General features: G+C 37.6%; 4 protein-coding genes across 5 annotated transcripts; 2 read left to right on the top strand and 2 right to left on the bottom strand.

The window, feature by feature from the left end:
• The first annotated feature begins 1061 nt into the window (after window positions 1-1061).
• LOC103477867 (free fatty acid receptor 2-like) lies at window positions 1062-2296 on the top strand. Its single transcript, XM_008431202.3, has one exon. It carries the CDS (start codon window positions 1062-1064, stop codon window positions 1971-1973), a length of 912 nt encoding a protein of 303 aa, XP_008429424.3. The 3' UTR covers window positions 1974-2296.
• Window positions 2297-2688: 392 nt separating this feature from the next.
• LOC145555284 (free fatty acid receptor 2-like) lies at window positions 2689-6487 on the top strand. Its single transcript, XM_081616849.1, has one exon. The coding sequence runs from the start codon at window positions 4142-4144 to the stop codon at window positions 5111-5113; it is 972 nt and encodes a 323-aa protein (XP_081472975.1). The 5' UTR covers window positions 2689-4141; the 3' UTR covers window positions 5114-6487.
• Window positions 6488-6576: 89 nt separating this feature from the next.
• lim2.5 (lens intrinsic membrane protein 2.5) lies at window positions 6577-11238 on the bottom strand. Its single transcript, XM_008431062.3, has 5 exons — window positions 11072-11238; window positions 8853-9065; window positions 7691-7840; window positions 7353-7487; window positions 6577-6742 (listed from the first exon to the last, which is right to left on the bottom strand). The coding sequence occupies exons 2-5, from the start codon at window positions 9028-9030 to the stop codon at window positions 6681-6683; spliced, it is 525 nt and encodes a 174-aa protein (XP_008429284.1). The 5' UTR covers window positions 9031-9065; window positions 11072-11238; the 3' UTR covers window positions 6577-6680.
• A 1333-nt stretch (window positions 11239-12571) lies between these two features.
• Window positions 12572-19871, bottom strand: vsig10l (V-set and immunoglobulin domain containing 10 like). Of its 2 annotated transcripts, XM_081616847.1 has the most exons (12): window positions 19148-19871; window positions 18611-18937; window positions 17128-17400; window positions 16774-17040; window positions 16371-16613; window positions 15978-16259; window positions 14945-15037; window positions 14352-14576; window positions 14149-14268; window positions 13745-13785; window positions 13092-13178; window positions 12572-13002 (listed from the first exon to the last, which is right to left on the bottom strand). In XM_081616847.1, the coding sequence occupies exons 1-12, from the start codon at window positions 19218-19220 to the stop codon at window positions 12928-12930; spliced, it is 2106 nt and encodes a 701-aa protein (XP_081472973.1). In that variant the 5' UTR covers window positions 19221-19871; the 3' UTR covers window positions 12572-12927. The 2 variants fall into 2 exon arrangements, with proteins under 2 accessions (XP_081472973.1, XP_081472974.1); XM_081616848.1 differs by lacking the exon at window positions 19148-19871 and having other exon boundaries at window positions 18252-18684.
• Window positions 19872-19899: the final 28 nt, after the last annotated feature.

Genomic DNA, 19899 nt, shown 5'->3' with positions numbered 1-19899 from the left:
TGACACAGTAGGTTGCATTGCACTTCCTCTTCTTCCGAAACATATATATAGCAGCCATAGTTGTTTGTATCTATGTTGTCTTAAGCACAGTTATTTTTGCAAACAAACAACTATGTAAGTGTGTAGATATTTAGAGTGCTGTCATTGTTCAAAATATCAAGTGGTATTTTTTAGCATATAATCTGCTATGATTATATTTGGCCAAAAGGAAATGCAAGCATGAGCCATTTCAGAAGGACTCAGCTGTGAAAACCTCAATGAAGATTCTGCTGCCACTCTGGGTGTATAAATATTCTAAAACAGTCACCAAGGCTCTGAGGTTCTCACGAACTGAATGTTGAGGCACAACTTTCAGCCTCAGAAAAGCTACGTTTCTTGTTTAGTTCAATGTTCACTCAAAAGAAAGCAAGCCCTTTTTAATATACAAAGTTTAAAGGAAATGACATTTTGCATGTTAGTTAATATTAACAGGGAGGTGAATGCTCATTGCTCAGCATAGGATGAATAAGGCTCTGTCATATTTCAGTGTGACGATTGTAGGGGTTTCCGGGTTGCATGATTTTATATCAAGTCATCTTTAAACTGAGAGCACATGAACAAAGCTATACTTAGCTGAAGTCAGTACCCAAAGACTTGTGATTTGTTAGCATTTTACATGCCCTCAGGTAAGAAAGCTTTGTTTCTCTTCTCAAAGAAAATTCTTCTCAGGAATATATATATTGTTAGCTGTAATTTGGATTTAAGGCAAAACTCCTGTTTGTTGGTCTTAGATTTGAAACGTGAGTAGAGTTTCAGATCTCATGTAAGGCTTTTTCTGACTCAGTGGAAATATTTAACAGCGGATTTCTGCCTGTAAACACAGCACTGCATTTTTTTTTTTAAATTTAGCCACAAGATAATTGACATGGTGTTCAAAATCAAAGAAAATGAAGAAATTCAGCAGTTTAATCTGTTGTTGATTTAAGGAGTCAAAATAATTGTTATACATTCATGAAATTGGCCATTGCCATTGACTCTAACAATGCAAATATTTTTTTATCTCCTTTTTTTTAAGGTCCATAATGGCGTCAGTGGTGAGAAGTGAGATTATTCTGACGTTTTACATCATTTCCTTCCTGATTGGCTTTCCAGCCAATCTGGTGGCTTTTTATGCCTTCAGTGTCAAGATCCACTGCAAGCCGCTCCCAACAGACATCCTGCTTCTGAATCTGACTGTGTCCGACCTGCTCTTCTTGATCATCCTTCCTCTCAAGATGCACGAGGCAGCATCGGGGATGCAGTGGAATCTGCCCAACTTCGTGTGCTCCATCACCTCCTTTACCTTTTTCTCCACAATATACACCAGCTCCTTACTGCTGATGGCCGTCGCCGTGGTCCGCTACGTAGGAGTGGCCTTTCCTGTTACCTATAAGTTATTGCAAAAACCTGTATATCCGATCGTCATCAGTGCTGCTATTTGGTTGATCTCAATGGGACACTGCAGCATCACTTTCATCATCCAGCATCATCCATCTCTCTCCAGCAAAAACTCTTCTATCTGCTATGAGAATTTTACACAGAAGCAGCTGAAGGTTCTCCTCCCAGTGCGTTTGGAGTTTTTCTTTGTGATCTGCCTTATACCTCTTATAATTTCCACTTTCTGCTACCTGCGCTTGATTTTTATTCTGTACAGCCGTCCCAGGATATCCTGGATGCAGAAGAGGAAGGCTGTCGGCATGGCCTTGGGGACTCTTGCTGTGTTCCTCATTTGTGTTCTGCCATACAATTTCTCTCATTTACTGGGTTTCTTCCAGGGTAAGAGCCCTGAATGGAGGTACTACACTTTGCTGCTCAGCACATTAAACACCTGCATCGATCCCATCATATTTTATTTTTCCTCCTCAATCTTCCACTGCACCAGCAAAAAATCCATTTTCAGAAAGCGTCGTGTTGTTGATGTAAACATGGAAGTAAGGGGCACATGTTCAAGCTGAATCTGAATTCTAATCCTGCTATTTGATTTTAAAGTAGCACTCGCTCTACAGTTTCTTTATTCAGTTGTTTTCAGCTCAGTTGTGTTGAAATGATCTAGTGCTGTTTCTTATTAGATGTATATTAACCCAAAACCTTGGTTAACCCTTTTAGAAGAAAACTGAAAGACGTACTTTCAGTATTCCTGGTGACAATATTATTAGTCACCAGGAAGCTGTCAGCTTTACTCTGGTAGATTAATTTATCATGGTTGACATAAATTAATCCTTTAGAGTAGGTGAGATACTCTGCACCAGTGCATTCAATAGATGTATGTATAGAATTAATGTGTAAGTAAAAATATGCAAAGTAAAAAGAAGTTAATTTGTCTTAATTTGTAAAGAGATCAAGACCAAGGTAACATGTTTGGAAAGGGATTAAAAAAATAAACTAATTAAAATATGTATTTTATCATGTGGTTGGGTTTGAAGCTAGATTACTGTGTGATTAGTTTCAATGTCCTAAGAGCTTTAGAAATGTATTGATTTTAAGGAATAAAGTTATAAATACCAACTCAAAACATCTGCAAATGTGGGACGTTTCTCTGAATGAAAATGGCACACCATTTCACACTGTCTTGTGAATTTTAGCAAACTGCACAAATTCCTCCAGTGATATGTAATGTCATAAAATTTTTTTTTTTTTTTTATGTGTTAAGCAACCTTCAAAGAGGAAACGTTTGTTGCTGTCCAATCCTTGTAGAACAAAGAGAAACATGACTAGAACAGACTAAAACAGTTGTGCAGTAAACTCACTGTCATACTGTATTTGGCCATCGTTATACTGAGAGCTGTTATGGAGGCTGCTGAAGGTGATTACATGACCCTCACTGAAGTTTATGCAATCACAATGGACTGATGTTATATTCTAGATTCAGTCGGAAAGACTAGAAGGACAATATCAGGATAATTCTATGTTCTCGTTATTTAACTTACATATTTCAGTGCAGATACAGCCATAAGGCAGCTTTAATAAATGCTTTCTGCAATTAGGAGCTTTAGTTCTTTTTTGTTTTGTTTAACATTGTGTATTCCATGTCTCAAGCAGCGGTAATTAAAAACTTGTAACAACAGAAGAGTTTAAAAACCTACAGGAAAGAAAATAAACTGATTGGCTAGACTCCTTTACGGATTATTGCCAAAGGAAATCACAACCACATCCGTGTTTGTCAAAGCAGGACCTTCCTAGTCAGAAACTGTGGCGCTGAAACAAAACCTAGCATCACACACCAGAGGGATCAGAGGAAAATCAAGACAGATTTTTACCTGATCACTGAAAACAGGAGAGACTTATAAACTGAGTAGAAGCAGCTTGGAGGAAAGTGGATCGAAGCAACTGAGGGAGGCTGGATACAGAGAATGATTGAATGAATACAAGGGGGAAAATGGGACAGGAAAACATCAACTAAGTAAAACCAGAGTAAGCACAAAAGGGAGCAGAGATATAAATCATACAAACATATTAAAATAAAGCACAGTAGACTCCAAATCTGAAGACAAAAGCAGACCAAAGCTCAGCAAAAAATGACCAAGTACCTACTAAAAGTCCAAACTACAAACAAAAAGCAACCCAAAGTTCGGTTTAAATACCCTGCTGTAAACAGGTAGTAGAGTTTTGAATTGAAATAAATAGCAACCTGAAGGCGTTAAGGTATGAGGAGAGGAGAGGTATGAGTCACTAAAGCCTTTAGTGTGAAGAGCTGTTTCCTGTTCATTTAATACCAAGTCGTCGTTGAAGTCAACAGGCACCTAATTTTCTCATCTTTTTCTACTTTCAAAAACAGTAAAAACGTTGGATGTTGACTGCTGCATTAGGCAAGTACATATCTTTATCTTGTAAATCAATAAATGTGGGTTTTTGTTTGTTTTTTGCTTCTATAATTCAATATTTTCAGTTTAGACTTGGGCAAATTGGTGCCACAGAAGAGCCATTTCTCTCATAAAGTTAATTTATTATCAGTAACAGAAACACAATGATATTGACAACGATTTCTAAATAAAACTGGGAAATGTTAATATATTTCTAATTAATATGTTCCTTATTTTAGGGCAACTAAATTACAAGAAAACAAATACATTTGTTTTAGTTTTTGGAAATTACACTATAGCAGCAAAGTTGGAATTTATGAATAATGTTTTCTATATACTGTCTCTACAATATACATTTTGACAGTTTTTATTTTTCTACCTTCAGGATCAAGATGAATTTATTGGTGAAAAGTCAGATTATTCTGACGGTTTACATAATTTCCTTCCTGATTGGCCTTCCTGCCAATCTGGTGGCTCTGTATGCTTTCAGCATCAAAATCCACCACAGTCCTCTCCCAACAGACATCCTGCTTCTGAATCTGACTGTGTCCGACCTGCTCTTCTTGATCATCCTTCCTCTCAAGATGCACGAGGCAGCATCGGGGATGCAGTGGAATCTGTCAGACCTCATGTGCTCCATCACCTCCTTTACCTTTTTCTCCACAATCCACACCAGCTCCTTGCTGCTGATGGCAATCGCTGTGGTCCGCTACGTCGGAGCAGCATTTCCTGTAATCTACCAACACCTCAAGAAACCTGTGTATCCGATCGTCATCAGTGCTGCTATTTGGCTGATCTCAATGGGACACTGCAGCATCACATTCATCATCCAACATCACCCCTCCTTGTCCAGCTCTGACTCCTCTATGTGCTATGAAAACTTCACAGAGAAGCAGCTGGAGGTCCTTCTACCCCTGCGTTTGGAGTTTTTCTTTCTGTTCTGCCTTCTGCCTCTTTTAATTACTACTTTCTGCTACCTACACTTAATTTTGATTCTGTACAGCCGTCCCAGGATACCCTGGATGCAGAAGAAGAAGGCTATTGGCATGGCTTTAGGAACTCTTGCTGTGTTCCTCATTTGTGTTGGACCGTTCAACTTCTCTTTTTTGTTGGGTTACTTCCAGTGTCAAAGCCCAGTGTGGAGATACTACACTTTGCTGCTCAGCACGTTGAATACCTGTATTGATCCAATTATATTCTATTTTTCCTCCTCTGTCTTTCACTTCACAAGCAAAAAATCAATTTTCAGAAAGCACTGGAGTAAATGGAGACAAGGGACAAATTTAGGGTACTAATTCATGATCAACATGCGTTCCATCCCACATGACGTATTTGACATTTTATTAGTCACCAGGAAGTTGACAGGCTTGAAGTCAATGATAGCTTCCTCAGCTTTGACACGTTTCCGGTTTGCTACCACGTACCAGCAGCTTCTTCTAAGTACACATGAAGATAGTACTTGTAAAACAATAAAAGCTAACTATAAGGATTAACCTGTCAGGAAATATATACGAAGACAAAATTAGAAATGTGTATTTTCATATATGCTAGGTGGCTTGTTTGTTGTTAACATTAATGCGTTGCTTTTTAAATAAATCCTTTTAAACAACGACCATCTGCATGTGACGGTTTTTATATATCCTATGAGAATGAAGAAAGTACTTTACTCTTTTATAACTGCTGCAATGACTTATTCCTGAGTAATTGGTGGTTGTAAGATTATTTATTTAATTATTAATCTGCAAGCTCTCATACTGCTTTGGAGGCAAAGTGATGAACGATGACAGTCATTTGCTTTAAACTAAAGGTCACCTAATTTGAATGTTACCTAGAAAAAGACATATATGTTGTCCTGTTTTGCATTAGTAAAATCATTGGACCAGCACAATGTAATTCATACAGAAATACAGTGTAGATGTTGGATACTGCCTATGAAGCTTGACGTCATATTGCTTTCAAACAAAATCTTTGTGAGATCAAATCTTAAAATAACAGTTTTTTTCTTTCACTAAATCATACTTCTGAAATGTAATTAATAATATATAAACCATGGAAAGCACATTTACATGTACTGTCCATCTCCAGCTACTCACATTTGGACCCTGCTAATTTACATAAAATATGTTTACTCACATTTTAATTTACTTGAATGTCAGGCACAGAAAATGAAATGTGAACTAATTTTAATACAGTAGGCAGAGCAATTCATTTCAATCTGAATTAAGCTTTTTTATAAATACGGAGATATTTATGGCAAAAGTCTCGCACATCCACCTCACAGAAGTTCTAGTATAGGTCTTAGATAAGGAATGAACATTGAAAATCTAAAAATATATTTAGATTTTAAAGATGTTTGATCCAAATGAAACCTCCAGACATCCTAGGCCCAGTATCTGAAGAGACAACCTTGGAAGTCTTAGATATATTTTCCAAATACAAAATCTTAGTTGCAGCTATAACCCAACTTTATGATTTTGTTTATTGGGTTTTTTATTGGGTCAGTGTCCTAAATGAAGAGTCTAGTGGGCTTCTTAGCACATGTCTTCAATATTCCACTGGCAGGAGTTCAAGATCATTTTTCTTAATCTTGTGTTCTTTACATAAGAGAGCAATTTAATAAAGTGTAAAGCAAAATGTTACCAGTGTTGGCTAAAGAACAGATTAGGTGTTTGCATTTATCTGCATGCTCAGGTTTTATTGTGTATTCCACCTTAAGGTGTTGTTGACTTGTTTCTGACAAAACAACATATTTCTGATATCTGCAAACATCCTGATTTTATTTGTCCTCAAAAGGTTTTCTAATGACATCATTGGGGGTTTCCTTGGCTGCATTTTGCTTTGAAGTGTCATTTCCTGCTTGTTTCAACGTGGGCCTGCCACTCTTCTGCACTCATGCATTCTGTAGGCACACATGTAGAATATACCTGTAAAGCAAACATGAGTTGTAAAGACAGAATTATTAACCACACTCGGCACTTTTCACAACATGGATGTAAAGATAAGAGAAAAAAAACCATGTACAACAAGAGTGAAACAGTATGTGCAGAAATGTCCTTTGATTTAACATTCAGGTGAGATGGAAGTGATCTGGAGGCAGACCTTCATAGTTCTTAGTAAGAGACGCTGGGCATTCTGGGTTTGATGTCATTTGGTTTGAGTTGTTACTTTCATTTTTAAAAGAGTTCACTTCCATAAGGACAAAACAAAAGAGACGGGGGCAACAGTTGTGTGTTGGAAACACCCGGGCACAGTATTCTCAATCTATATCCGTCTCCACTTGAGCCCTTTAAACAACGGGCATAGCAGGGGGCAACAGTCGTTGCTCTGTTGTGAATGTTTTCTTTTCTCTTGTTTTGGCTTAGATTGGTTTAGCTTTTTTTTTTTTATTGGATTTTGTTATTTCTGACTCCTCATCATTCCCATCTTGCTTGACAGACATGGTGCGGAAGTTATTTACATGCTTAATGTGAAATCTTATCACCAGTAAAACACAATATTTCAACAAATATTTGCATCTTGAAAGTGTTAACCAACCTGCAAAGAAGGTCATGAGCAGAGCCACCCAGCCAAGTATGTAGGACCAAGAGAAACGCCAGTCACCAAAACGCTTGCCCAGGAAGTTCACCGTCACTCCCGTGTAAATGGCCATTGCAAGCAGGACAAAGAGAGCTATTGTGAAGACAAAGATTCATCATAAGATGTCTATCCTTAAAATTAACAGTCTCTTCATTTGACTGTTACCTGGCAACTATAAGATAAACAGATGCCAATGTTCTGATTTCCATTCTATCCTTCGATAAATGTAGCAACAAACAAACAAAAAAAAAAAAAATGATGGGGTTTGCATTTTTGTTGTAGTAACTATGACTTACTTGAAACAAAGAACATGATGCCTGCAGCAAATGAGCGGTTGAACCTCTCAAAAGCAGAGAAGTGAGCAAAGGAGAGGATTCCTGCGATGATGCCAGCAAAGCAGGTCATGGCGGACAGGATCATGAAAGCTCGAGTGGCATTCCAGTAAGCTAAGCAGGAGAGGACAGGCTTAAGAATGAGTCCATGCAATCTATGCACAAAAAGGAAATCACTTAGTTTGACTAGGCAGCAAATGCAGTTTAAATAAATTGTTTTATTTCCAGTCCCTGTGATTCTTTTTAATGAATCCTATTCTTGTAAGATCTTTAAGTGTAGCTAAATCTAAAATTGATTCAACTCAGTTTATGTGCATAGAGTAAATTCACAACAAAGGTCGTCTCAAAGAACTTTACAAAAATGATTTCATTTCAAACACATCTACATTTCAATTGATCCTAGTTTTGAAATAGAGTGTGCTCAATTAATTACTGATGAATGTCTGCGATGTGTTTTTGTGTGGAAACAGTGTTCCTAATTATTAGTTTTGTGAATTTTCTGGTTTGCTGGTAACAAATTAGTAAACAAAACAAGTTTGTATTTCAAACCGTCAACTTTTCAATATTTGAAAAGTTAGACTTTCTCTCTTGGGGATTTTTTTTTTTTTTGTCAAAATCAAGACCTTTTAAATGTTTATCTCTGAGAAGAGAATATGTATTTTCACAATCTGGGTCATGAAAGCAGTTGTGGTTTAAATGAAAATTTCTTGCAGTTTTACCATTTGTTGTTTTAATGTAATGTGCAAACTAATAAACAATTATTAAAAAAAGAGAGATTCTAATGCTCATTATGCAAATGTTTTAGATTTTTAACCTCAAAAATGTTCTTTCTGGAATTGAGTTCATAGCATGGAAAACGGATAACATTCAGACGAAGCACAGCTTAGTGACGTGACTCATCGAAGCTGCTTGTTAAACAACATGTCAACAGGAAAGCAGAAGTCACATAGGCTGGATAAGGATGTGGCTGTCCTTACTCATTGCACTTCTGAGGTTCCATTTTTCTTACAACTTGAAGAATTTTATTTTTATTTTAAGACAGTTGGGAAATTATTGCACCACACGTTAAAAGAAAGGGCATTGGGTATAAGCGTTTCAGGGAATGCGTTTAGAACGTCCAACTCACCAATGCTGTCAGTCTGCATGTAGCATTTGCCAGACATGCAGTACCTCCACAGGCCCTGATGGGCAAAGCTGCCCGACAGGCGGTACTGCATCCAGTAGTCTGTTGCTGTCGAGACCACCAGCAAGATGTTTCCCACAATGGCACAAAACAGGCCCCCTCCCATGAAGCTGTACATCATGAGTGACTCTAAGGTGCCAGCAAAGGCTTTGTCCACTGCAAAAAGAGCAAAAGTATGGAAGTTATTGGTAAAAGTGAACCTAGCAAATGTATAAACTCAAGTCGGATGCAAGTCGCTTATCTAAAGACCTTATACTTGGGTCGTTGATAAAATCATAAGACTTGGAAGTTGATTCGAACCTTAGTACAGTGACTCATCATTTCACTTGAATATGAAAATCGTTTAAGTGGAACCCAGGCGATATCTCAGACTTAACAAAGTATGTTATTTTAAACAAAGGCTGTTTATATATTTCCTGAATTAACTATTAGCTTTGTTAGTCATCAGTTGGTTTGCAATGGCAACTAGGAGAGAGGCAAGGTCATGTGTCACTGGATTTCACAAAATTGACACACCACAATTGTTCTTTTTGAAGTGAAATGGGACTTCTGAAAGCTAAAATTATGCACCGGATATGAAACCAAGTGTTTTAGGTTTGACATCCTGTTTTAAATTATTAAAACCCACCGTTGTGCTTGAAATATTGTAATTCTTGAGTGGTATCTCTGTCATTTTTGATCTGGCTGTGAAATGTCAAATTCAAAAGCCTTTAAAACACGTAAATTTTCTCCAAGACAGCATTTTGGGCAACCAGTAAAAAGAAGACAAAGTGGCACACAAAATAGGTAGCAGTCTATGTTACCACTGCTACTAGCAAAACCTTGTATCAGTTTTGGAGTTCCCTATTAACCAACACATAAGGGTTATTTCCCTTTTTTTATTAAACACAGAACAGCATGATCAAAATGTAAGATTCTAAGAACTCATGCATATTCAGAACAAGTTTATTCTGGTCATTACGTTTCGTACTTCGTGAGAAATTCTGGTGCAGAACTCCTGGGAAGTCTCTGCCAACAGAAGAGAAGTAATTATGCGATTACTTCTCTTCTATTGGTGAACGTGCAAACAAGAAAATATTTCATGTGTTGAAAAATGTTCTGTTTTTACAGTTTAAGGGAATAATATTTAATATACGTCAGCTTTCCGGCTAAGTTCTTGATTAAAAATAAATTATGGGGGCCAGGAAGTAATATTATAGACATTAAGTAAGTTGTTTGAAACACCAACAACCTATAAATAGTAAAAAAAAAAAAAATGTCCTCATAGTTTGTGCCCTAAAACTTGGATAAAATTATACTTTAACTTGAGGTACAAGATTTAGCGTTATTCAGACTTGACAAAGAAAAAAATTTTAAATACAATGAAACGTAGCAAATGTTAACAGTTGCTGATCAAAAACCAAAAAAGAAATGACATTTTAAGAAAGTTACTCAAATGCATAAGCCAGATAATTTTGTGCAAGAAAAGCATAATGATCCATTTTTGGTCAATTTTGTTAGATTGTCGTCACATTTGAAATTTTGCTAACTTACTTGTTTAAGAATAAAAAAACTAAGTGTAGGACTCGGAACATAACCCTGGATTTGCATGCCTTGACAGTGGACTCAACTTGGGAATTTATGCTTTTATTTGGTATTTGACTCGAGGCTTGAAAAAACGTGTCAGTTCCAAAACAGCTTTGTCCCAGTTCTGCAAATCAGTTGTTTTATTCATGGGTAAAACCAAAACCAAAGGCAGAGCAGAAGCAAAGTTTAGAACTTGGACTTTAATTCTGGTCTTGGTTGTCCTGACTTTAGTCTCGATTCTCTACATTCATGTCTTTACTTGAGATGTAACAGAAGTGGAAAGACATGAGGCTGACTTTTGAGTTTCATCTCCAACACCACACAAAGCTCCACACCGAGTTGACATCATTTCATAATATTTAGATACACATATATATTTTCATTATAGACTTATCTATGCATGTGCTGCATTTTTTCACGAGGAAAACCAAGAACCAAGAACACATTATACAAAACTGACAGAGGAGATGCAAAGACTTCCAGCTAAACTCTTAAAAGCTTCTGAAGGCCTTTAGGGCCCACAGGTAAGGCATAGGCCTGTTGGCTTGAGTGGAGTCAGCCATTGCAAAAAGGAAGACCACTCCACATCAACCTACCTGAATTCCTCAGGATATATGAACCCTCTTAAGTATCAGCCCTTCCTCAGGGAGAGAGTGCAAACCAGGAGTGAGCAAATCGTCAAAGAGGAAGCTGTAGGCTGAATTCCAAAAGGTTATCACCCCAACTTTCTGTTGATGGAGGCAAAATCCCTTAAAACAATCAGCACAGAACAAATGCACTTGAGCTGGTGGGCCACAAGCCACGTGACACATTCACATTGAACAACATGGGAGTCTTTTGGGGAGAGGGGTGAGGGACCGAGGGGCGGGGAGGGGTGATGGTGTGGATACGGGGGAGGCTCTGGGATACGAGGCCACTGCTCTACAGTCCTTGTCTGTTGTTCTATCAGTCATTCTGGAACTGTGGATGTGCAAATGCTTGCAGTACTGCTGTGGTCAATGGAATATGCTGAAGTGCACAGTTTCTTTTAGTGTAGCTGGGGTGTGGTCACAGAGACACATACACGCTTACAACAGACGCATGACCAACTCGCTGATAAAATTACACACTGCATGCGAAATGTGTTAAAATGTGTTGACACTTTATAATGATGTTGCATATGTCGTGCACTGACAGTAAGAAGGCAGAATAATTATGGACTATTCATCCATCTTTACTGTCAGCAGAAATGTCATGTGGAGTTGTACGTAAAAATACAACCCAGTGACCATTTAGCAAAAAACTATAAAGGTAGAAGTTTTTCTGGCAGTTTTAGTGAAAAAAAAATAAAGGCCCAGTGCAGGATTTCAGCTCTGATCTGACAGAACAGTTTTATATTTAGCAGGTAAGGATGTTGCACCAGAAGCATGACAGGTGGGGATATATAGCTTCTAGTATTGATCATGAATGATTAGAAAAGAATAAAGTCAAATTCGTAAACATGACTCTCTTCTGGGAAAAAGAGGGCAGTCACTTTTCTCTTGCCCATCTCTGACAGTGAGACCCACCCAATATTAGCTTCCACAGGAAGTGAGCAACATGTCTGTCAACTTGTCTCATATAATAGCAAGTTATATTTATATTTTAAGATGCAGTTGACCTTATTTGTGTCTCATGATAGACTAACTAAAGCTCCTAAACTGGTAGTGATAAAATATTTTTGCTTTTCTGTACACGTTTCTCTTGTATTCTCTCACACTCAACGGTCTAAAGAAAATGTCACCTTCTCTTAGGTCTGGTTCTGCATAGCTGTTCCTCCCCTGCCAACGCTGCTCTTTGTAATATGTCTTTATTTTTCAAAAGAGCCAACTTTTAAACATGCAGAAAAATGTTTGGAAAACATTCTTCTGCATGCTACGGGAACAACTAATCCATTTGGTCAGATTTGAGATTAACTCGCCTTATTTACCCAAAACTGAATTTAGTTTATATAATTTAACCAATTTTACTGACTGAGAGTTAATGGTCATTGGTTTCTAAAACGATGCCCGATAGATATTGTATGTTTTAGATTTTAAGACCTTTCAACAAGAAAAAATAAATATAAAGCACATTGATGAAGGCAAGTATCACCACTTTGTGTTTATTGAAGGTATCATCAGTTCTGTTTAACTGGACATTCAGACAAATTCATGTCATTCATTACTCCACAGCACCATCTGCTGCACAAATGTATGAACACCAGCAGCAATGTATGTTTCAGCAAGCAAGATGAATTTCCTGATTGATATACTTTATGCAAAGATTAACAGATTATTCAACTTCAGCACAAAAACTTACAAATTAATAAAATATCAGATTTTCTGTTTACCTTTAAATGCAATTTCAAACACTTGGAAAAACAATACCCTGGATTTGCATTTGTTTATATAAGAGGTCAGTTTTGCAAAAATATACACATCAATTTACTCATTTAAACTGTCGTTGCAACTCTGACTGGGGCAGGTGGGACAAACATGGGTAGAGTCGCAGATCTTTCAGACGGAGTCTGGAATAAAGAATACAATAGAAAAAAAAGTTTATTTGAATAGGATTAGTAATTTTCAAAATGTGCTTCCTTTGTATTAGAAAAACTACCTGGTGCAAACTGTTGTAATCAGGAGGAGGCCTAAGCCCTCTGTTCAAAATGTTGTGTGAAACCGTCTTAGGCTGGATGGTTTTCACCTAGAAAGCAGAGATGATGGAAACTTCTGAGATATATTTATCTCTGGGAACAGATGGGAGATCCAACAACGTTAGATAAAATTATCGTAGGGTGGCTAAACTATTTCCATAAAGCTGCAGCCTCATTGAATTCAAAACAGTCATTTAAAATGACTAAAATCAATAACACCATTTCAAGTTATCTGGATTTAGTGTATGTGCTCTGCATTTGTAAAGCAGTGGAGGGTTAGTTCCCCCTTTTCCCATTAGGTTATATCTAAAGGAAGAATTGCGAATGGATAGTGAGGAAAATCTTTACTTGGTACCATCTACATACACCGTTAAAGAATTGTCAGTTCGGGACGTCCATGTTTACTAGAGCAAATAAAAAGAACAACAAATGTTTAAAAGGCCCTATAGCCTGAATTAACAAATATCTGGAATACTGAAAATTGATAAACTTTCAGGAAAACAATCTAAGTTTGGTGTGCCACCCATTTTACAGCCCACCAAGTGTTAGCATACATGAATATTTGCTAATCTGTTGATTCACATGTTTATGTAGGCATGTTATAAATGAATCAAACCTTCTCAACTGCTCTGGAGACTGGATAGCGTGTCTTATTGCCTACACAAACAAAAACAAGCAAAACGATTAATATCTTTCAAACATAATTAAGACATCAACAACTCTAATCCTCCCAGAGAATTGCATGCAAAGATTTATATTTAGTTGTACTCTAAAAATTAATCAATGCACTTTCTGTAAATTATATTGCGAGACATAGTTCCTGATGTGAACAAAATTATTCATCACCCCAGTTTGCTATATACAAACAAATAAGGTGGTTCAACTGGAGGAGTGGGAGGCTGAAAATCCCATTTTTGTGACTTATTGAAGTACGAACCTTGTAACCAGATTGCATTTGGAAGTAAAATTTAGCACAAGAATATTGATACAAAAATGTGAATGTTTCATAACTTTACTTACTTTTTTTCTTGTGGTGGTAGAAAATTAGGAAAATAAGGCCAATTAGTAGGACCAGGGCAAGAATGCTGCATGGGATTCCAGCTGCAATGCCGGCAATGGCAGACCCACTCAAACCATCACCTGAAGTCAGCAAGTCAGGCAGCCGTCAGCAGTTGACATGATACAAACCAATCTGAATTATTTGACAAAACAGATTGCCGTACCTGGGCCAATTCTGTGAACCTCTGATGGCTCTCCATCTGTTAGCCGAGCTTTGGGAATGATTCGAAACCTGTATGTCATGTCAGGATCAAGCAAAAAGACATCTGTACTCCTAGCATACCCAGGTTTCTGCTGAATGATGCGGTATTCTTTTGAACTTCTCTTAGGAACAGAATAATCACCACCGTGGCTCAGAAGATCGGGTCCTTTCATTTGGATGTCAAAACCTTAGAGAAGACAAAAAGTTACATTTTGTTCAACTCCATATTTCAATGATTGCTTTTTTTTTTTTAATTGGCTAAATTAGTTGATAATTTTAACAATGTAAACAAACCGACATGCTTTTCCTTGACGTTCTGTTCTTAAATGTTTTCCCAAAAATACAGTCTTGCTCAGGTGAAAGCTTCACACGTCGTTCAGTGTTTACACCCCTATATTTTGTGAGAAGTTTCTATATTCAACATTTAGTCAGCATTTTTCCAAGAACACTTCTGCTTAGGTAAACAAACAAAGAACAGGAACGGTGGAAAGTCACATTTTCCAAAGAGATCTTTCTGTGAGATCAGTTTCTTTCCTTCAGTCATTTCTGCTTTACCTGTAACCAAGGATGTAGGTGGGACCTCCCAGGTCAGCGTGATGATGGTTCCATCTTGATTAGGGAACAAACTGGAATCTGAGATAGTCGGTCCTGGAGAGAGATTTTGGACAGACAGAGAGAAGGGGAGTTGATGGCATGTAAAGACTGGGGAGCTTTGTTTAAAGGGAGAGAGCACTCTCAGGCATTACTTAGCTCCCAACTAAGAGCCCATTGTGAGGTTTTGCCCTAGAAATGCAAGTCATAGAGCAAAAAGAAGGTACATGGAAGAGAATCCCTCAAACCTTTGCATGTCAACATAAGTATTGGCCGTTTGTAAGCTCATGAAATAAAAAGCATCTTGTGTGGGAATTTTTAAAAACTGCCTCAAATCAACTCCAGGAAGTTGGATTTAATGCTAACAATTTTGATCTTTTTCTGCTACTGTTACGTTGGGTCTCTTTAGCTGCACCTACTTGCCTGTGTTTTCTCTAAGTGTCTTTAAATGTTAAAATTGGCCAAAGCTAATAAAGCAAATAGCTCACCTCAAAATGTAAAGTGCAATTTAAAAAATCTCAGATCGATTCATAGCTATGAAAAGTTTACAGGTCATTTTGGACTGCTTATAGGCCTGCCAGTTATTATTGCAACATAAAACAACATCAGAATTAAATTTAAAAATAGTAAAATTAGTTTCTGATGTCCAATAAACATATTTCAAGGTTTTTGTGGAACACATCTGCATGGAACATCTCAGCAGCAAAGCTGTTCAAAGTGCTTTACATAAAAACAAAAAACAACAAAAAACACAAAAATGTCAAGGTGATATGCAAGTCATTATAGATCCAAAGAGGTTTGATAAGAACATTTTCTGTATCAAAAAAGTTTTAATTTGTTAAAAAAAAATTTTAAAAAATCTATATCTAAAAAAGTAAATAAAATGTCCATGTGCATCAGCTGCGGTCCTCCTTTTTCACGTTATGAAAAACCAGACCGTAGTCTAGCCACCACTGCTTTAGGGATAGACAGAGGGTTAGTATGTATTCTGCTGTACCTTGCAGCTGAAACAGTTTTCTCTGACTGCCCAGTGGATTGCGACATGTACAGGTGTAGTTTGGCGCAAGCAGGAAAGTGCTGATGTTGTAACTGCGAATCTTCAGCTGTGTGGCGTCGCTGCTGATCTGGTACGTCGACCCGGTGACGACAGACTCATTTCCCTGGGACCATGAAACCACAGCCTGAGGGGACGCCTCACTGACACAGCGGATGGTTACTGCAATTTTTCCATCCGAGTCAACGGAGGTTTCCACAGAGGGAAGAAAATTTCTGGGACTTTCTGTGGAGCAAACGGAATCTCGGTAAGGGTTGTCCTTGAGGCCAAAGCACAGTTTTGATTGAAAGACGGGTGTTCATATAAATTCAATAAGACCTAACAATAAAATATTACTTGCGGTAATGTTGCAGGTGGTTTGTTCAATTGGATGCTCTGCTAAGCAAGTGATAGTTTTGTCATTGAGGTTAGCGGAAGAAGCAACAGTGAGACTGAAGGTTCCAGCTCTGCTGCTTGTATTACTTAGTGCTGGGAAAGACAACTGGGCCTCTGGCGTTCCTCCTGCCCACTTGCACTGATACTGCAGGTCAGCATTGTTCACAGACACCACAGAGCATGTTGGATTACCCAGCGGCAAGTCTGTTACCAGAGAAAAATACCTAAATGATTACAAGTCTTAGAGAATAGGGGTACATTTTTGTGTACACACTTCATATCTCTATGTTCAGATACTTCAAGCCAATGCCAAGTGATCCAATTTAAACAATTAAACATAAAATTAGAAGTGCTTTTGACATACCGTAGACCTTTAAAGTCACATTTGTCTCGCGCTTCTCCTTAGTCAGCTCATTGAGCACAGAGCATATGTAAGAGCCTCCTTGACTGGTCTGCACGTTTGTCAGATTTAGGACTCCTTGGTGAAAATCCGGAAGAATTTGACCCCCAAAGATCCACTGAGGAATTGACAGTGGGAATCCTTCAGCTCTGCAGGACAAAATCAGAGAGTCCCCTGCTTTGTAGAAAGGTTGAATTGGCAGTGGCTCCACAATGGGCTCATCCGGCCCGTCTACAACAAAACAAATTTAAACAAAACATAGAAGGATGCGCATGCAGCCTTTAAGAAACATTCAGAGCAGTAGAGGATTCATCTTACATAGAACAGTCACATTCTTATGTATGGTCACGCTGCTGAAGGGGTTCATCAATGTCACAGAGTATGATCCCTTGTCTGTCCGGTTAGGTCCAAAGATTACAAGGCTGGCTCCCTCTATCAAATAGTGTGTGCTGTTTTTCAGGTCTCTTCCGTTGAAGCGCCATATTTCTTGCTCAACAACACCTTGAAGCATGCTATATTGTAATGTGAACTGCTCAGCTCCCTCTTGGGCAAAGTCAGGCTCTGTGATCAGAGTCACATTCTGGATAATTTCTGCAAACAAAATTGTTACAGATCAAATCAACTTTGCAAACTGGATTCATATTATCAGAACTCTTGTCTATTTACAGGTGCATCTCAATAAGATACATCAAAACGTTGTTCATGTGGGATAGCTTCATTACACATTTCAAGCATTCATCTCCTTCCATTTTGAGTATTAATTAAACCACAAATTCAGATTCTCAATCATTGAATAACGCTCATGTTATGGTCCGACCAGTAAGGCACAAGGACAAAGGCATATATAAAAAAATATCTTCTATTTATTTTTTCCAAAAAAAATCTTTAAAGGTTTTCAACAACAAATCTAAAAAATATAGCAAAATGGGCCCAAAAGAAATCAACCAAGACAAACATAACTCAGGATAACAAACCAAAAACTGACCTCACAATGAACACACAGGGGAATATATACACAAAGGCTAGCCTACACAAACGAGGAGGGGTGGGAGAAGAGACAAAGACAAACAATACATAAACATAAATAACTAATTTAAACTAAAACATTTTGACTTTAACAAAACTATAAAAACAAAATAACCTAATACCAAAAAGGTTTTAGCAATTATGCTATTAGCAGAGAGAGGCAGATTCTTTAACATCAAGTCCCCTGCTTCCAGCAGCCTGATGGACTGCTCCACTTCCTGGTTTGCCTTTCAACCAATCATCTTCTGCCAGCCAGTCCTTCAAACTCAGCAAAACAAAATAGTTAATGAGCTTAAATAAACATAAAGGCGTTTACTAAATGTGTGCACCCAAATTAGTAAACAACCTAATGCACTAACCACCACCAAAGAAAAAGTGAAATTATAAATATAGCGTGAAAACATTTAAATAAATACCAACACTGGGGAAAAGATGGCGGAACCTCCACAGCTCAAAAGGTTGCTTTTCACAGAGAGTTATATCAATATTACTGGAAAATAAAGTAGGATGAAAAAAAAAATTGAAGAAGCATGCACAAAGAAGAGTCACAGATTTGATTGTAGGGAGAGGCACAACTGTAGATGGAGTCAGCACTTTAAGAGCCACTGCCCACTGATGATGGCCTATGAAACCTTTTGAAGCTCTGCAAACTTCAGAATAGTTGACTTTATAAACCTTTATATGACTAATGTGAAAGGTTCCACTAAATAATACATGTGTAGTTAGATCAGCTGTAAATTTAATGCACAACATCTCCCACATTCCCTTAACTCACCATAAATATTCAGAGTGAATGTCACTGAAGCTTGTCCATGTCCAGACTTTGTTAGTACAACAGTATAACTTCCACTAAAGCGCAGTGGCACATCTTTAAAGGTAAGAGATCCATCCCTTTCAATTTTAAGCACACTCCAGCTGTCATTGGCTATGTCTGGAGGTATATTGGAATTTATAGTCCATGTCCCCATAGGCAGAAGTCCCTTAAACCAAGCAACCACTGGATCAGAGGCACCACTGTAGGACACAGCCAGACTCACGTTGGTGCCAGCTAAAGCATTCACCAGGGTGGGACCAACAGGAGACACGACCAGGCAGTGAGCACCTGGCAGGATGAGAGATGAGTTCAAAATTAAACATTTTTTCAGTCTCTAAACTCAATAAAAAGTCCTGCAAGTTTTTTTTTTATATTGCTTTTTTTTTAAACAAACCCTTCGTATAAAAAAAAAAAAAAAAAAAAAAAAAAAAAAAAAAAAAAAAAACAGCGTATACAGTAATATTTCTCTTGTAAAAACTGAAAACCACCGAGGCTCACCTTGAGATGTTAGGATTAACAAAACAGACACAAGCACTGGCCTCAATTTCTGAATCCCTTTCAACCACGTCATCTCAGGTAAACGGAAGAATCTATGAGCTCATCAACAAAGTAGAGAAAACTTATTTATGTTTCTGTAAAATCCAACATGGGGGGAAAAAAAAAACCGTCCTGGCCTCAGACTGACTTGCGCGAGCGTTCCTGAGAACTCGAGCTGCGCCCGGTGAGGAGATCACCTGTGCAGTCAAAGCCTTGATTGTTAAGAGGCCACGCCCCTTCAAAGCAAAAGAAAAAAAAACGGGACCCTTATTTCCCTCTTATTTCTGGAAGATAACAGAAGGGTAAATAGTACATCGTCAGTGGAAAAGCTTTACCAAGTGCCAACACACACACACACAAATAGGCTATATAAAACCTACTATGAATATGTTTCATATAAAAAATGATTTAGTAATATGTTTCTTCGTTATGTGTCTTAAATATCTTGATAAGGGCTTTTAAATTGTTGCACAACAATCTTTAGTGGTTCGACGACTCCCTCTAGTGGTAAACAAATACAAAATTTGACGTACAAATTCAATGAATCTCACTGTTTAAGATCCAAATAAAAATTTTTTATTAAAAATGTATCCTTTTTAATTTTTGAACATTTTCTGACATTTGTTTTTACATGATGTGTAAATGATCAAAGATATAATATTGGTTAAAAAAAAAAAACTGGAAAAAAAAATACATCCAATTTGAGATGGTGA

This window comes from Poecilia reticulata, chromosome 16 (genome assembly GCF_904066995.2).
Source record: "Poecilia reticulata chromosome 16, P_reticulata-male-v2, whole genome shotgun sequence".
In the NCBI taxonomy this organism is placed as follows: Eukaryota; Metazoa; Chordata; class Actinopteri; order Cyprinodontiformes; family Poeciliidae; genus Poecilia; species Poecilia reticulata.
Note: the sequence above shows the minus strand (reverse complement) of the source record. Positions and strands in the feature narration are given on the sequence as shown.

What these genes read in the sequence shown, in the direction of transcription:
- vsig10l (XM_081616847.1), bottom strand. Translation starts at nt 19,220, where the DNA reads ATGACGTGGTTGAAAGGGATTCAGAAATTGAGGCCAGTGCTTGTGTCT. An exon ending in ACCTACATCCTTGGTTACAG is followed by an intron (nt 14,577 to 14,944) that starts GTAAAGCAGAAA and finishes GTCTTCTCTAAG; the next exon opens with GTTTTGACATCCAAATGAAA. An exon ending in CTACCACCACAAGAAAAAAA is followed by an intron (nt 13,786 to 14,148) that starts GTAAGTAAAGTT and finishes TTGTTTGTGTAG; the next exon opens with GCAATAAGACACGCTATCCA.
- LOC103477867 (XM_008431202.3), top strand. Translation starts at nt 1,062, where the DNA reads ATGGCGTCAGTGGTGAGAAGTGAGATTATTCTGACGTTTTACATCATT.
- LOC145555284 (XM_081616849.1), top strand. Translation starts at nt 4,142, where the DNA reads ATGTTTTCTATATACTGTCTCTACAATATACATTTTGACAGTTTTTAT.
- lim2.5 (XM_008431062.3), bottom strand. Translation starts at nt 9,030, where the DNA reads ATGATGTACAGCTTCATGGGAGGGGGCCTGTTTTGTGCCATTGTGGGA. An exon ending in CATGCAGACTGACAGCATTG is followed by an intron (nt 7,841 to 8,852) that starts GTGAGTTGGACG and finishes TCTCCTGCTTAG; the next exon opens with CTTACTGGAATGCCACTCGA. An exon ending in GCTCATGACCTTCTTTGCAG is followed by an intron (nt 6,743 to 7,352) that starts GTTGGTTAACAC and finishes TTTGCTTTACAG; the next exon opens with GTATATTCTACATGTGTGCC.